Raw genomic sequence first — 17,889 nt, 5'->3', positions numbered from 1 at the left:
TAGCTACATGTTGGTAGCTGTGTACCAAGACACACGTCGACATACTGACAAATAAAACAACAAGAAACACTAAATCTGTGACCAATCCTTCAGAAAGGTCCTGCTGCAGGCGCCTCTCCGTCAGGATCAGATTCTGGATCAGATTCAGAGGGTTGAAGTAACGCGGGTCTGTGAGCAGCCGTGTATATTCCGCCAACATGTAAACATTAGATCAACGTGCTGGGGAGCCGAGGCCACACCCACTTCCTGAGGGGGCGTGATCAGAGAGCTCATTCACATTTAAAGGCACAGACACAGAAAACAGCCTGTTCTGAGAAGGGCTGAAAAAGAAGGGTTTACAGGCAGACCAACATCTGCTTTCAAAGTGTTTTTATGAGCATAAACTTTAAAGACATGTTTTGGGGACCTCTTAGACCAATATATATTGATGAAAAAGAGCATAATATGTCACCTTTAAGACGCTCTATAGCCACTATCTGGTAGGAATACTGTATTACAACCAGGCACCGGTAAAAACGATGAAAAATTGTAATTTTAAAATGAGAAAATATGGGCGTGGATTTAGCCTAATGGTTAAGTTGCGCACCCATGTAGCGGGTGGCCCATGTTCGTCATTCCCCCACTCTCTCCCAGTTTCATACGCTATCCACTGTCTTCTCCTCTATAAAGGTGTAAAAGCCTAAAAATATAACTTAAAAAAAAATGAGAGAGAGAGATAAAATATTAAAAGTAACTCTTCGATTTTTGCAAAGTGAACGAATATTCCAATATTCGAAAAATTCATTGCCCATCTCTATTGAATACTTGTACTGTAATTCTCCTCGTAATCTCAGCTTGTTGAAGATGATATGAACAGTCACACTTTCACACATCCAGTCCACACGTTCATCATGTGGTAGTGCTTTCAGCTGCCTCTCTGGATTTTTCTCTTCATCACTTCTGGACCACTCTTCATCACACGCTTTTCAAAACACTCCTGCAGCCACACATAATCTTCAATCCCCCTCTTTTCTCTGAATCTCCCTGTGTGTGTGTGTGTGTGTGTGTGTGTGTGGATCACCCCTCACACACGCAGCCACACACACCTCAGGCTGCAGAACGTTTTTTTTTCCATGCAATTAAACAGGTTGTGTGTGCTCTCACCTCTCCCCAGCACCTGTCTCTGTCTCGGCAGGAGGCTGTTATTCGCCTCCAGTTGTGGAGCGGCGCATACAAATAGGCTTATTTTCTGCCTTTTATGTCAAACACACCTTCTGCAGTGCATTGTGGGAGCTGCTGCCTCGGACAGGTTCTGCTGCTTTGTGGTGTGTGTGTGTGTGTGTGTGTGTGTGTGTGTGTGTGTGTGTGTGTGTGTGTGTGTGTGTGTGTGTGAGAGCAGTGAATGTCGGGGTCAGTGGAGGTGATGAGGAGCGGGATGTGACCTTGGTGATACGACCACACATACATGACACATGCACGCTGACACACGGTAAACAATGTTGTGGAGAAAGTCAAGAGGATGATATGTTACACATTCATTAATATTCATCAGGAAACGTGTTTAAGGTCATCGTCTACAGAAATGCCAGAGGTTATTTCCTCTGATTACCTGACCGGCATTCAATTAACAGAAAGCTTCAGTGTGATTGGGATTATGTGTCTTTATTCTGTTGTTGTAGACCAAAGCAGCAAAGGATGATATTATTCCAAATCACAACAAACGTTATCTGAAGACTCCAAACAGAGCAGGTCTAGACCGTACTCTATGTTCTATTATTAACAAAGACCCAACATTAAGACCGGATCAGATCCAGTCCCATCTTACAGACAGGACTCAGTCTGATCTCATCTTAATCCACCATGAGCAGAGCACTTTGCAGCATTTAGCAAGTTACAGTGGCAAGGACAAACTTCCTTTAACAGGCAGAAACCTCCAGCAGGACCAGACTCATGTTAGACACACATCTGCTGAGACCGTGTTGGAGAGAGGGATAGAGGGAGATGAAGAGAGAGAGAGAGAGAGAGATGATAGTGGGTAGATGGATAGTAGTAGTTGTAGCAGCTGGAGTCTGGCACGTCTACGTCAGAGATTCAGAGGACCCTACGAGACAAGGGAGCTCAGGGACTCCATGAAGGTCTATGGTTAGTAACTTTAATGGGACAGGGAGAGTTAAAGTAAGAGACAGGCAGACAGAGGAGAGAGAGGGAGAGACAGGATCCCAATGTATCAGTCTGATCTCATCTTAATCCACCATGAGCAGAGCACTTCACAGCATTTAGCAAGTTACAGTGGCAAGGACAAACTTCCTTTAACAGGCAGAAACCTCCAGCAGGACCAGATAGTAGTAGTTGTCGCAGCTGGAGTCTGGCACGTCTACATCAGAGATCCAGAGGAACCTACGAGACAAGGGAGCTCAGGGACTCCAGAAAGGTCTATGGTTAGTAACTTTAATGGGACTGGAAGAGTTAAAGTAAGAGACAGGCAGACAGATGGAAAGACAGGATCCCAGTGTGTCAGTCTAATCTTATAGCAGCATAACTAAGACCTGGTCCAAGCCTGATCCAGCTCTAACTATAAACTTTATCAAAAAGGAAAGTTTGAAGCCGACTCTTAAAAGTAGAGAGGGTGTCTGCCTCCCGGACCCTGACTGGTAGATGATTCCAAAGGAGAGGGGCCTGATAACTGAAGGCAGCACGGGTCTATAGTGCTCATGGTGGTGACATTATAGGGTATGTCAGGCCTTCATAACCACGTCTTAATGTTTTGCAGGACGTCTCTTAGGACCTTATATAATAACCGTAACACAACTCTTCTATGTGAAGAAAACAAAATCTGTGACATCCCCAGACTTCATCAGTTCTTCTGGACTTAACAAAGCATCATTTTTAAAAACATCAGCTCCCTCTGACTTGATACTTGTTAGACAGATTTCTCCAGATTTCCTGTTTCACGTCCCTCATGAACCCGCTCAACTCACGCAGCAGTCGCCTCAGAATAGAACATGGAGTTTCTCCTGAAAACACAGAGAAGCAGCAGCACACAGGCAGAGAGGCACTGCCCCACTTTCTGCTCAGCATAAACAGAGGAGACACACACTAACTCACACACTCTCACACACACACACAGGATACCCCTCCTTCCTCTTCCATCTGTCACCATGAAATATTGATGCTGCTGCTGCTATTAGGAATCCCACACACATGCATACATCCACTCTCTGTCATGCACAACATGCTAACACACACCCACCCAGCCAGGCGTCTCTGGTGGGGCTGGGATGATGCTATCAGTGTAGGCGGACGGGGGTGGAGGGGAAAGATTCTCCTTTATTTATTTTTTTCAAGAATAAAAAAACGTGCCTCGCCCTCGAACCGGGGGAACAGAATTATCCCAGAGAGCCGGTGAAATCCCCGACGTGCTTCCTTTCTTTTTGTTTAACCTAATGAAGGGGATGACTAATGGGGAAAAAGAGACAGCACACATGTAGTTAAAGTGAAGCAGCAAGGCAGAGCTCTTGTTAGTTACACACACTGTCTATTAAACGGCGTCTGCCCTTGAGAAGCGTCCTTGAATTAGTCATTGAATCCCTGCCAGATCAGGGACGCCGTCTGGAAGCTAACCCTGACCCTCCTGTCCAGGTGGAAAAACAGAGAGAGGAAGAAAAAAAGAATCAGGGTCTTTCAAAACATGTAATTAAGAGACAATAAAAGAGGAATAAATTGATTAAATTCTTGAAACCTTTCTCTCCTTTATCTCAACTATGAACACAAAACCTGGTTTTCAAGCTAAATTCACAAAACCTCCAAAAATACTTTTTAATGTAGCTTTTAATTTGGAGTAATTTATTTTTAGCCATAGACTGCATTATTATAATCATTGCTTTAACATTTATTTATCTTATTTAATTATTTATCTATCTATTTATTTCTTGTATTCATCTTATCTTGTTAACACTACCTTATTTTTAATTTTTACCCCACTCTTCCTTATTTTTATTAAAGCTGGGGTTGGTAGTCTCTGAAAACCAGCATGAATTTGAATGTAGCTTTTCCTCATGACTCCGTCTAACCCCTCCCCTCCTCCCTCAGAGATCCTCCAAAACGACGCCCCCCCCCCCCACTCACATGCACGAGCGCCGCTGACTTGCGACCATATGACGGCGACTGATTCAAAACCGGTCCTCACCAAAACATTCTCATAGTGAAAGTTAAAAACACAAACAAACATGGCTGCTGTTAGCACTCACAACTGTCATTCTAGCATTATCCAGTTGTACTGGTGACACGATATCAGGAGAAAAGTTATAACACATATATAACACTGTAACAGCTCTACTGTTTGTTAAACCTGTTCAGTGTAGATGTTCTTAATTCCTACAGTGTTGACAGTCAGTGAAGGCATCAGGAGAGGTGTAGAGTGTGTGAGCGGGAGAGAGGAGAGACAAGAGGAGAAGTTCTTCATTCATTCAAACATTGATTGTTGTTTTGTTGGTTGTCGTGATCACGGCAGACAGTGACCGGTTATTAAAACTCAACGTGTTCACGAATCGGCTCGTCATCACTACAGCGTCCGGACAGACGCTACAATAAATATATATTTTCTGTAGGACTTACTAAATGTCATTCATTCTTCTGCTTGTCAGAGCCCCCGTGGTGAGAGCTTTTTAGACTCTGATCCGGACTACAGTCCTGAGCAAAGTACCTCATCGGGTCAGAGGGGACAGGCCCGAGGTCGAGGGAGAGGGGTAGTCAGTAGAGTCAGGGGAAGCAGAGGCAGGGGACGGGGACTTGGAGTGCACGCCGGGGAAATGTACGCGCAGGAGGCGCGCAGAACGGCAGGACGGGATTTGAATGGTTTAAATTTTGGGTCCCAAAAAACGGTGATTGGTTGGAGTTTTCCCAGGTTTACTCCGGCTGTAGATAGCAGCTTTTCTTCCTTCTTTTTTAAGAACACATCATGTAATGATTACCATCAGGACATAAAGATCATTTTAACCAGTATGACAAAAAGTGGATCTAAATCTGATTACCAACCCCAGCTTTAATTTAACTGCATCGATTTTATTTTATTTTTAAGTATTTTATTTATAATCATGCCTTTTATCATTTTACCATTGCTGTTTTCTGTGTTTCTGTTCTTTTGTGAAGCACTTTGGGCTGCATGTTTATATGTATGAAAGGTGATATATAAATAAATTGAGTTGAGTTCTGGCAAAATCAAACAATCACATCTGAATAGTCTTAAAGAATCAAACACTGTCGTCACATCATACATGCAGAAGTCAAAATAAAAACACTGCTGAGCAGACATTACTCACTACATCTCTAAATAGAAAACTCAGCAGTCAGGGTTCACTCCAGCAAAAAAGTTTTGTATTTTTGAGACAACATTTGGCAAGTAAACAAAGTTAATTACAATAAATAATATGACTAAAAATGCTGTTAAATTTTCCAATAGAAATAATAAAAAACAAAAATTGTGCACACCTGAATTCATGGCTAGGTGAGAAGTCCACAATCATAAAAAGGCAAGGCAGCTTTATTTGTATAGTGCATTTCATACACGAGGGCAACTCAATGTGCTTTACATTAACACATTAAAAACATTGGAGACATTCAGACAGGCTTAAAATAACACAGTTAAAATGACAAATATAATAAAACAGAAAAGAAAAGGAAAATTAGAAATATATTAAAAATTACTTTAAAATTTTAATTTAAAGTGAGTTAAAATTAGCTAAGATAGGAAGGCAGTGTTAAATAAAAAGTCTTAATTGATTTAAAAGAGGTGAGAGTTGGAGCAGACCTGCAGCTTTCAGGGAGTGTGTTCCAGATATGTGGAGCATAATGACTAAACACTGCTTCACCATGTTTCGTTCTGACTCTTGGGACTGAAAGCAGACCAGTACCTGAGGACCTCAGAGGTCGAGGTGGTTCATAAAGTAGTAGCAGATCAGCCTAAACCATTCAGTGTTTTATAAACCATCAGCAGGATTTTAAAGTCTATTCTCTGACAGACAGGAAGCCAGTGTAGGGATTTAAGAACTTGAGTGATTTGGTCTACTGTGGTCTAGCATTCTGTATGAGCTGCAGCCGTCTGATGGACTTTTTAGGGAGTCCTGTAAAGACCTCAGCACAGTCTTCTGCACTTACAAATCCCACTAATATATGTACCCACTGATATTTAGTAACAGAGCAGCAGACTCTGCATCTCTCAGTGTCAGATTACATACATGCAGCGCCCTGCAAAGATTGTAAACTCAGAGACTTTGGCCGTTTTCAAAACCGCCTACTATACCAGCACTACGTACTGATGTGGCCAAAATTCAGTATGCAGTATGTGAACAAGAGCAAAATCTGCAGTATGCCAAAGCTCCCTGGATGTAGCACTGAATCGGGATCATGTCTCAGTCTGCAGCAGACCAGTCTCCCTCACTGTTTTCCACAATGCACAGCGCTAACGTTCTCCTTTTTCTTTAACAACAGAACAGTCATACTTACATACTGCCTTTAGACGCAGTATGTAGTAAGCAGTACGTACTGCATACTACATATCTAGGTAGTATGTAGCAGGCCGTTTCAAAAACAGCTGAAGACTTGCTCTGTTCTTGGTTTTCTTTGTCCTCCTCCTCCTCATGGTCTGCCCCCTCACACACACTCTTGAAACTTGAAGGTGAAAAATTAGGGAATTTATATACAGTGAAACTGGGACTGACTGGAAACAGATGAGCTTGCACATGGTCGTTTGCTCTACAGACACAGCTGGGGGTTGAATTTCCCCCAGTCGCTTCCCAACTTGCTTACCAGACTGGAAACAATACATCTCACAGAAGAAGTCCCAGCAGGAAGTTGTTCATCACTAACTGTTGGCTTCACCAGAAACACTGAAAAATGTACCGCCATCCCCAGAGGCGTAATAATTGCTACTTGAGTACCCACCTACCCTTTATAAATATTAAGGTTGTTTTGTCTTTCAACAGCTACAAAAATAAAGCCCAGATCACCTTGTTCCCTCTGAGTTTCCCCGAGCACTTGTGTCTGCAGTGGCTCAGGATGATTAGAGAGGACAAAATAACACCTTCACTGAGGGGCTGTGAGTCAGCACAACACAACGCCATCTCACAACCCAAATCTCTGTTCTTTAGAGGAAAGATTGTCGGTCTTTGTCTGCTTTAAAAGTCTGAAAGATGGGGCTAACATGCAGGCATAAATATTTATAGAACAGAGTGTAGATCCGTCATGTTAGCAGGAAGCTAACAGGAGAATTAAACCCCTTACATTTGAAATCTCAATCCGTTTTCAAGAAGCTTTTTTCAGATAATTGACTTTTTTTTTTTATCCTGTTCAATGCTGAGCTAAGCTAATGTGCACAGAAAGCAGATTCCTTTTGAAAAACCAGCCTGAGTTGATGCTTTCTTCCCACCTCTCTCCTCTCATCTATAATTAAGAGTATGAAGCAGTTGAGATTTTCATTGTATAATACAAAACTCCTGTAACCATAGAGGAGAGTTTTTCTGGTACTTCATCTCAGTGATGGAGGCAGACTCACAAACCTGCAGTAAATCTCTTCCACAATAACTGTTTTTGTAAGCTGACAACATGTTTTGTGTCCCTTTACAGCTGTTTCCTCAGATAACAGTCATTACTCCGTCTCTCTGTTGTCCTCTGCAGGTGTCTGTTTCTGCCCAGCCTGGCGCCCCATAACGCCCCAACCAACAACACCAACACCTCAGGTGTCAGCGACGGAGCAGTGCTGAGCGGGATGGGTACAGGTAAAAACTTGAATTGTTTCTTCGTGTCATTTTAGAGTACGGCTCCTACATTCATTTCACTGATTTGCTAACCAGTTAAAGTTCTAACAGCCGATTTAAGAGTCACATTTGTACTGATGCAATCTGGACCTGATTTGTGAGACATTGCTTGAAGGATATTTTTCCCTTATGAGGACAGAGGACACAGGCCCTTAAGTTCACAGTGGACACAGGCCGTTATGAGGACAGAAACACAGGCCCTTATGAGTCAAAGTGGACACAGGCCCTTATGTTCACAGAGGACAGAAACACAGGCCCTTATGAGTCAAAGTGGACACAGGCCCTTATGTTCACAGAGGACACAGGCCCTTATGTTCACAGAGGACACAGGCCCTTATGAGGACAGAAACACAGGCCCTTATGAGTCAAAGTGGACACAGGCCCTTATGTTCACAGAGGACACAGGCCCTTATGTTCACAGTGGACACAGACCCTTATAAGGACAGAGACACAGGCCCCTTATGGGGAAAGAGACACATTTCCTTATGAAGACAGTAGACACAGGCCCTTATGTTCACAGTGGACACAGGCCCTTATGAGGACAGAGGACACAGGCCCTTATGGTGACAGAAGACACAGGCCCTTATTGTGACAGTGGACACAGGCCCTTATGGGGACAGTAGTAACAGGCCCTTATGAAGACAGTAGACACAAGCCCTTATTGGGACAAGGACACAGGCCTTAATGAGGACAGTAGACACAGGCCCTTATGAAGACAGTGGACACAGGCCCTTATGAAGACAGTGGATACAGGCCCTTATTGGGACAGAAGACACAGGCCTTAATGAGGACAGTAGACACAGACCCTTATGAAGACAGAGGACACAAGCCCTTATGAAGACAGAGGACACAGGCCCTGATGAAGACAGTAGACACAGGCCCTTATGAAGACAGTGGTCACAAGCCCTTATGAAGACAGAGGACACAAGCCCTTATTGGGACAGAGGACACAGGCCCTGATGAAGACAGTGGTCACAGGCTCTTATGAGGACAGAAGACACAGGCCCTTATGAGGACAAGCCCTATTTTTAGGTTTCAAAATGAGAATGCTTCTAATATAACACTAAGAAATTTTGAATAATACTTCTTTTAGAGTAAAAGTTGAAACTGTTTGTGCATTTCTCGGATTTCTCCTCCAAATAGCACCTTCACACCACATCTTATCACCTGTCTGAGAAAGCCGTAGCCTTCTAGCGTAGCCCCCACGCTAAATTTAATTTTAATCCCCAAAGGGACGCCATGACATAACCAATCCAAGGTATTTTAATATCAAGGTGGGATGAATCCACCAAACAGCAGCCAATTTCTGATACATTTGTGTTGTTTTTGCTGCCAGTTTGGCAAAAAACGAAGTGTGAGTTGGCAAAATATGTTTATTCCTGCCTCCGTGGTATTATCCGTCTTTGTTTCAGAAACGATTATATCTTCTTCTTGTTTTAAACAGAAGCAGAGAAAAAGTAAGAATAGACTCAAACCCTCTGTTCTTTTCCCCAGTTTGTCCTCTTTCTCATCTTCATCCCACTTTCTGTTTAGTTTTTTTTAAACCTTGTAGGATTTCTTCATCTCACGCACATCTTTTTTATCAAACGTTTTCATCACTTCTTCACTCGGGAGAACTACCTCACCTAAAACCCAAACACTGAACGCAGAGAGCTGAAGGCGGAGATGAAAACCAATCCATGACGTGATGCTTGATTTTCAGCTCCTTAGCTTCATTCAGTATTCATGAAGCACAGCCAGACTCCTCTTCCTCCTTTTCTATCATTTTTCTTTATTCTCCTCTTCTCTCGTTCCTCAAGCTTCCTATCACTCATCCTTTCTTTTTACCTTTACTTTTATCTCTCTATCCTTGTCTTCTTTCCTCCTCTCCTCCTCTCAGTAGCCTTCTGACCTCACCTCCACCTCTCTCTTTCCTTTTGCTCTCCTCTCGTCTCCATTTTCCCTCGCCTCCTCTTCCTCTTCCTTCCCTTCCATCCTTTCCTTTTCCTCTTTTAACCTCTCCTCCCTTATATCCCCTCCCCTTTCTCTCCTCTTCCCTTCACTTTTCCATCCAGACTCCTTTCCTTCTCTCCTCTCCTCCTCTCTTTTCCTCTTTCTTTACTCACTTCCATCTTCTTCTCCTCAGTTCTCTCCTTCCCTCCCTTAACTCATCTCCTCTCCTTACATTTCCATCTGCTCTCATCTTTCTTCCTCCCCCTTTTCCTCCTTTCTTCTCGGCCACTCCCCATCATTTTGCAATTTTCATCCCCCCCTTCTTCTATCCCCTCCTCTCCATCTTTGTTTCTTTGCTTTCTCCTCTTCTCTCCTCCACTCACCTCCTTTTCTTTACTCCTCCTCTTTCCTTTCATTTTCTCTATGCTTCTCTCTTCTCCCTCCATCATCTCCCTCCTTTTCTCTCCTCCATTTCTCCACCTCCCTCTATTCATTTTCTTATTCTTTTGTTCCTTTGTTTCCCACCTCCCTGCTCACCTATCCCCCCTTTCCTTACCTCTCTTTTCCTCCTCTCCTCCCCTTTCCTCTCCTCTCCTCTCCAAACTTTACAATCTATCTACTTTTATCTCCTATCCTCTCCTCTTTTTTCACCCCCTCCTTTCCTCCTTACATTTCCTTGTTCTCCATCCACTTGATCCTCCCTTTTCCTGTTCTTCTCTACCTCCATTTCTTCATGTTCTCTTCCCATTCCCACTCCTCTCCTCTTTTTTTTCCTTTCTTCCCCCTCACTCCTCTTTTCTTTGCTTACTTCTTCCCATTTTCTTCTCCTCCTCTTCTTCCCCTCTCCTGCCCTTCTACAATTCTCCCCTCTTGCTTCCTCTCCTCCTTTCATTACTTTCTCATTTCATCCTTTCATCCCTCTCCACTAATTTCCCTCTTCCCTTTTTCCTTCTCTCTGGTCTTTACCTCCCTTTAGTGTCCTTCTTTCTTATCCACGTTTCACCCATCTCTCCTCTTTTCCTCTACCTCCTTACTTTCATTTCCTTTCCTCTCTTCTCCTCTCTTACCATCACTTAGACCCCCCTTTCTTCCTCTCCTATCATCCCTCTCCTCTTCTGTCTTCACCTCACATTACTTCTCTTTTCCTTTCCTCCCATCATTCCTCTTTTCTCCTCTATGCACTCCTCTCCTTCCTTCCCATCTGCTCCCTTTTCTTCCAACCTGTCTTCATCCTCCTGTCACTTCCTCTCCTCCTCTACCTCCTTTTCTCATGTCCTCTTCTTCCCCTTCTCTTTCCTCTCCTCTATTAATAAATCCTCCCTCCTCTTACCTTGCCATCCTCTCTCCATCTGTTTACCTATTCATCCGCTCCCTCTGCACTCATTCACCCTCTCTCTTCCTCTCTCTCTCCTCCTCATGTCACCCAACTCTATTTATAGACCTCGCTCTTCTTCCTCCCTCTTTTCTTCCTGTCACTCACATTTTTCTTCCCTCGTTCTCCAATCATGAATGCCCTTCCCTCTTTTCTGTTCCTCTCTCTTCATCATTCTCTCTATTGTCCATTTACTTTTCCTCCCTCCCTGCCTCATTTGTCTTCTCCTCCTCCTCCTTCCCTCTCTCGCTCTATCTGACCCATATCTGTGGATGACATCATCCAGCCGCTCATTCATCAAATCATCTTCATTCTGCTCAGGTTCTCGCAGCTCCTCTTCTTCCTCTCTCTCCGTGTCCCTGTGAGCGTCAGCAGCTGTTTCTGAAAAATAAGAGGACTTTCTTTTTCTGTTATTACCCGTCTCTTTTGGCTGTGTAGGATGCTTGACTCTGATTGGACAAAACCCCTTGACAATGGTTATTAACTGTCACTAAAATGAGCAACACCAGAGGCAAACTGATCACACGTCATGTCAAATCAATCCACAGTAAAGAGTTCAGACACATTTAGTTTCTGCTTGTTGACACCAGAGACCGTAAGGTGAGGTAAAACCTTCCGTTAGCATCAAAACAATGTGGTGAAACAGTTAGTTTTGGTTAGCATCAAAACAATGTGGTGAAACAGTTAGTTTTGGTTAGCATCAAAACAATGTGGTGAAACAGTTAGTTTTGGTTAGCATCAAAACTATGTGGCTAAACCGTTAGTTTTGGTTAGCATTAAAACAACGTGGTTAAACAGTTGGTTTTGGTTAGCATCAAAACAATGTGGCTAAACTGTTAATTTCCGTTAGCATCGGAAAGATGTGGTTAAACAGTTAGTTTTGGTTAGCATCAAAACAATGTAGCTGAACTTTTAGTTTCCGTTAGCATCAAATAATGTGGCTAAACCGTTAGTTTCCGTTAGCATCGGAAAGATGTGGTTAAACCGTTAGTTTATGTTAGCATCAAACAATGTGGCTAAACCATTAGTTTACTTTAGCATCAAACAATGTCACTAAAGCCTTAGTTTCCGTTAGCATTGAAACAATGTTGCTAAACTGTTAGTTTCCTTTAGCATCAAACAAGGTGGCTAAACTTTAAGTTTCTATTAGCATCAAAACAATGTGCCAAACCTTTAGTTTTCGTTAGCATCAAACAACAGGGCTAAACCATTAGTTTACGTTAGCATCAAAACAACGTGGCATAACCATTAGTTTACGTTAGCATCAAACAACAGGGCTAAACCGTTAGTTTACGTTAGCATCAAAACAACGTGGCATAACCATTAGTTTACGTTAACATCAAACAACAGGGCTAAACCGTTAGTTTACGTTAGCATCAAAACAACGTGGCATAACCATTAGTTTACGTTAGCATCAAAACAACATGGCATAACCATTAGTTTACGTTAGCATCAAACAAAGTGGCTAAACTGTTAGTTTACGTTAGCATCAAAACAACGTGGCATAACCATTAGTTTACGTTAGCATCAAAACAACGTGGCATAACCATTAGTTTACGTTGGCATCAAAACGATGTGGTTAAACCGTTAGTTTACGTTAGCATCAAACAACGTGGCTAAACTGTTAGTTTACGTTAGCATCAAAACGATGTGGTTCAACAGTTAGTTTCCGTTAGCATCAAACAAGGTGGCATAACCGTTAGTTTACGTTAGCATCAAAACGATGTGGCTGAACTGTTAGTTTCTACTAGCATCAAAACAATGTTACTAAACTTTTTGTTTTTCGTTAGCATCAAATAACCTGGCTAAACCGTTAATTTCCGTTAGCATCAAATAAAATGGCTAAACAAGAAGTTTCTGTTAGCATCGAAACAATGTGCCAAACCGTTAGTTTCCATTAGCATGCTAAATCGGCAGCCTGGGACATTTTCGTATTGGATTCTGTTCCGGAATATTAGCAACTGCAGCGAAGCAAGCAAGAACAACTTTATCTAACCGATCGCTCCAAGCTGATAACATGTAGACACCGGTGAAGAACTCCTCACAGGAGCTGTAGCTCATGTTGTTTTATTTGAGATGTTTGCATGACCTGAATGATTACAAAAGTATGCAAAGAAGAAAGACAAGCCATGAAAAGTGATGAGTGAGTGGAGGAAAGTCATTTGAGCAGGTGAGATAAGATGACCCGGGAACTCACTGATGTATCTCACCTTAAAACAGGACGCCTAGATAACAGTGAGGCCCAAACAGAGAGAGAGTAATAAAGAAAATGAGATGCAGCTGAAGGCATGAATAAAATCCTCATTACACATTTGGTTTCTGCAGCTAGCAGTGCTGTCAAAAGAGAGCAGACGCATTACGGCTGATATATCAAACAAGTGCCGGCAGCAACATGCAGAGAGTAAACATGCAGCCCAGCCAGAAGTGACAATATCTGTGGCACTAAATGAAAATGTCCTGAAGGAGGAAACACAATATGTTACACCAGCAGAGGTCCTGACTGGAGGAAATAATGTTTGTCCTTCTTCACGCTGCTCACTGCTGCAGAATGAGAGTTATTCCAGCTCTGTTGTGATCAATTATTTATTGTTTGTGTAAGGACGGGGAAAAACAACATCACAGTTGGAGATGTGACACAAGACAAACATGGCCAAGTGTGAGACAACAGTTTATTAACACGTCATATCATAACATCATGTGACTAAACTTGTTCCTCCTCTCTCACCTCCAGGAGAGCGCCTGTTTCCTCCTCCGTCCGGCCTCAGCTACTCCACCTGGTTCTGCGTGGAGCGCTTCAGCTCGGCTCCTCAGGCCCACCCGGTGAGACTGCTGACCGTGGTGCGGCGGGCCACGTCCTCCGAGCAGCACTACGTCTGCCTGTCCGTGGTTCTGTCCGCCAAAGACCGCTCGCTCACCGTGTCCACCAAGGAGGAGCTGCTGCAGACGTACTGTGAGTGCAGACACCTGTTACATCAGGAACTAGGCACAAGACGGCTGCTGTGGTGTCAGGAAGTTTTGATAAACATCTGAAAGGAGTGTTTACTTTTAGAGTATCAGAGATCTTTGAGTTGAAATGAGTTGTACTGAAGAGATGAGTTAACACACAGTTTGTTTCTCTGACTCACCCTCGTCTCCCTCTCCTTCCCCGCCTTCAAGCGGCCGACGAGTCGAGCGAAGAAGCCTCCTTCTATGAGATCCTGCCCTGCTGCGCTCGCTTCCGCTGCGGAGAGCTGATCGCTGAGGGACAGTGGCACCACCTGGTGCTGGTCATGAGCAAAGGCATGCTGAAGAACAGCATGGCCACGCTGTACCTCGACGGACAGCTCATCAACACCGTCAAGGTACAGAGAGAATGAAGTCAGGCATGCAGGAAGTGTTTGACTGAGTAAGGCTTCTTTATTAGATATGATGAGGAGAGGATTCAGACTTTTTTAATGTAACTGAAACATACAGGAGGAGGGACAGTGGTCTTGGTTCTTGCAAATTGATCAAAAGGCACTTTTCAACCAGAGGGACTTTACCTCTGAACTACGTGCTTTTCGACAGGTTGACCCAGGGTCTAAGTTTAGTTCAGGGGTAGATAATCTCCCCCCTAAAAAGCCCCTGCTAGGGGGGTTTGTCAAAAAAAAAAAATTTCCCAAAACATTTTTTTGTAATTTTTTTTTCAAACTTTCTTTGTCAAATTATTTTTGTCAAATTTATTTTTTTTCAAATTTTGTTTTTCAATCTTTTTTTTTTTATTTCTTTTTTCAAATTTATTTTTCAAATTCATTTTTTCAAAACAAAAAATTCCATTTTTTTTCTTTCAAATTCTTTTTTCAATTTTTCCCAAAACATTCACAGTCATTGTTTTTCTCTTTCATCTTTTTGTATGTGTGTGTACTTTTCAAAAGAAGAAGCTGTGATTCTCTTGATTTAGCAGCTTGTAACAGTAGTCTTCTCTCAGCCCACCGTGAATGCATCTCTCCTCCCGGTGTTCCGGTTTTAAAAGTGACCCTGTAAACTGGAGACCTTCAGCTGAACGTGTCAGTGTTTGTGGAGTTTACACAGCTGTTGAAACACAGAGGGAGTTCCTGGGAATGCAAACTAGTTTAGTTTTTATTCAGATTTCAAAATATCCTCATCAGATATTTAATGATGGTCTAAAGACGTTTATGAGGGATGCATCCGGCTGAGAGTCTCCAGTTAACAGGGTCGCTGTTTAAACCAAAACACCCGCCGATCTCTGCCACGTCTTTTTGAGTTCAAAAGGATTTTAAAGGCGTGTTGAAACGTCTTTGCTACTCACGCTTATCTCCTCTCACGTGTTGATTCATTCATTGCTTTTTCCATTTTTTTTAACCGCAGGTGCAAAATTTTTAATTTTTTCCATGTTTTTCTGCTATTGGAGCACAATTTCAAATATGAGGAGAATGTATTATTCCGAGAGGCTCCGGTCAACTTTTTTGTAAATTTTTTTGTCCTTTTTTTTTTTTTCCAAAATTTTTTTATTCAAATTTTCTTTTCAAATTTCATTTGTCAAATTTTTTTTTTTTTGTCAAAATTTTTTTTTTTCCCAAAAAAAATTTTTGTCAAATTTTTTTTTTCTCAAAAAACTTTCAAACTTTCTTTGTCAAATTATTTTTGTCAAATTCATTTTTTTTCAAATTTTGTTTTTCAATCTTTTTTTTTTATTTCTTTTTTCAAATTTCTTTTTCAAATTCATTTTTCAAAAAAACAAAAAATTCAAATTTTTTTCTTTCAATTCTTTTTTTCAATCTTTCCAAAAACATTCACAGTCATTGTTTTTTCCATCTGTGATTCTCTTGATTTCTCTTTCTTTCATTAGTTAGAAAGTCTCCAGTTAACAGGGTCGCTGTTTAAACCAGAACACCGGCCGATCTCTGCCACGGCTTTTTGAGTTCAAAAGGATTTTAAAGCCGTGTTGAAACATCTTTGCTACTCGCGCTTATCTCCTCTCACGTGTTGATTCAGTGAATCCATCTGTGATGAAATATAGCACCATCTAAAACAGCGCCAGCTGAGTCTCTTCATGCTAACAGGCTAACTGTTGTGTTGCTCATAATGATACCTGCCTGTCCGTCTGCTTCTATGGTGTCATCTGTGATGAATGGCATTCTTTTTTGTTTTACTGCCCTCTACTGGTCTGATGGTGTAGTGCATTTACTTTTTTTTCTCCTTACGTCACTGGCCTGATTTGCACAATCTACCAGGCACTTCAGCCCGCAGTCGAAACGCGGACAACAGGGGGGCACAGGAACCTTTTAGTTCAGGGTGAAGTAGATCTGGGGGCTGAAAGACCCGGAACTCTTGGTCGAAATGCACCTAAATGGCCAGTAATCCCAGGAGGATACGCTCAGCTGCATCATTTCTCAGATGTTTGTAGATGTTCAGCTGGATGCACGTTGACTTCTAAAAATCACACACTGAGTGAGCTGCAGAGTTGTGTTATAAGTCATAAGAGTCATCTCTCTGAGGTCAAACTTTATTCCGTTTGAGGTTAAAATCTTGTACCATAATTAAAGAAGAAGAAGTAGACAGTAGCCTTGCAGCACTGCAGTCAGCAGACCGGCGTGTGGCTTGTGGTCCGGTGACTTCTGATTCCCCCTGAGATTGCAGAGCCGAGCGGCGACACGACTCTGCACGACCACAAGTCTCAGCTTCCTCTCTGCAGCGCTGATAACCACGGCTTCATTTCCTGCTGAGGCCGTAAAACAGGAAGCAACACGCTGGTCATGTGTCTCTCATGTGTCAGAGAGGGCCTGTGGTTTTGTTTTCGTCTCCTGTGATTGGGTGAAAGAGTAATCCCTCACAGGGACAGGGTCTCTGAGGATCCTTTAGAGAGTCTGTGCAGTAACAACATAAACAATCCTCGAAGCCTCTGAAACCTGATGCTAGATTTCATCATTTCTAACAGACTGATGCTGATGTCACTGATTGTAATTGAATGTTGAACACTCCTCAGTAGTGTTGCTTTAACAGGATGAAGCAACAAACTCTCTCACAGCGACCTCTCTCCCTGACTCAGCAGTTTTATTTATTTTAATAAAGACAGTAAATATCTAGCTTTCTTTCCTGCTTGAAGCTCCCGCTCTGTCTTTATTCACTCAGGTTCTTTTTCTCTCAATGTGTCGCCGTTGACTGAAATCACTCGTGTGTTTCTTCCCTCTCCTCCAGCTTCACTACATCCACAGCGCACCGGGCGGCTCCGGCTCCACAAACCCTCCCGTGTTGAGCACCGTGTACGGATACATCGGGACGCCCCCCGCTCAACGCCAGCTCTCCACCCTGGTGTGGCGTCTGGGACCCAGTCACTTCGTGGAGGAGGTCCTACCCGCCACGAGCGTCGCCGCCATCTACGAGCTGGGACCGAACTACGTGGGCAGCTTCCAGGCCGTCTACCTGCCCTGTTAGTGCTTATCTCAGTCTTTTGTTCTCTTCTATCTGTCACTCTGTTCATCTCTTCACTCCACACTTGAATCCCTCTCTTATCTGTGTTTGATCATCATTAACTGTTATCTGTCCGCTCCAGGTAAAGACTCAAAGACAGAGGTCGCCCCGGCCACCCCGGTGGCGTTGGTGCCAGAGGAGAAGGTGTCCTTCAGTCTCTACGCGCTCTCTGTCTCTACTCTCACTGTGGCCAAGATCAGGAAGGTTTATAACAAGCTGGACAGCAAAGCCATCGCCAAACAGGTCAGAACAACCACTGCAGCAAAACACGAGTCAGAATATCAATCAATCAATCAATCTTTATTTATACAGCACCAAATCACAACACGCGTTATCTGAAAACCA

General features: G+C 42.9%; 1 protein-coding gene across 3 annotated transcripts in view; it reads left to right on the top strand.

Annotated features, from left to right (window-relative positions):
* wdfy3 (WD repeat and FYVE domain containing 3) overlaps positions 1-17,889 on the top strand; it is a 162,869-nt gene that overhangs the window by 103,967 nt on the left and 41,013 nt on the right. For all 3 annotated transcript variants that reach the window (XM_034691917.1, XM_034691915.1, XM_034691916.1), the window contains 5 exons: positions 7,651-7,751; positions 13,826-14,044; positions 14,251-14,435; positions 17,272-17,503; positions 17,627-17,787. In XM_034691917.1, coding sequence (XP_034547808.1) covers positions 7,651-7,751; positions 13,826-14,044; positions 14,251-14,435; positions 17,272-17,503; positions 17,627-17,787 — 898 coding nt within the window. The remainder of the gene's footprint in view (positions 1-7,650; positions 7,752-13,825; positions 14,045-14,250; positions 14,436-17,271; positions 17,504-17,626; positions 17,788-17,889) is intronic.

This window comes from Notolabrus celidotus, chromosome 9 (assembly GCF_009762535.1).
Source record: "Notolabrus celidotus isolate fNotCel1 chromosome 9, fNotCel1.pri, whole genome shotgun sequence".
Taxonomy (NCBI): Eukaryota; Metazoa; Chordata; class Actinopteri; order Labriformes; family Labridae; genus Notolabrus; species Notolabrus celidotus.
Note: the sequence above shows the minus strand (reverse complement) of the source record. Positions and strands in the feature narration are given on the sequence as shown.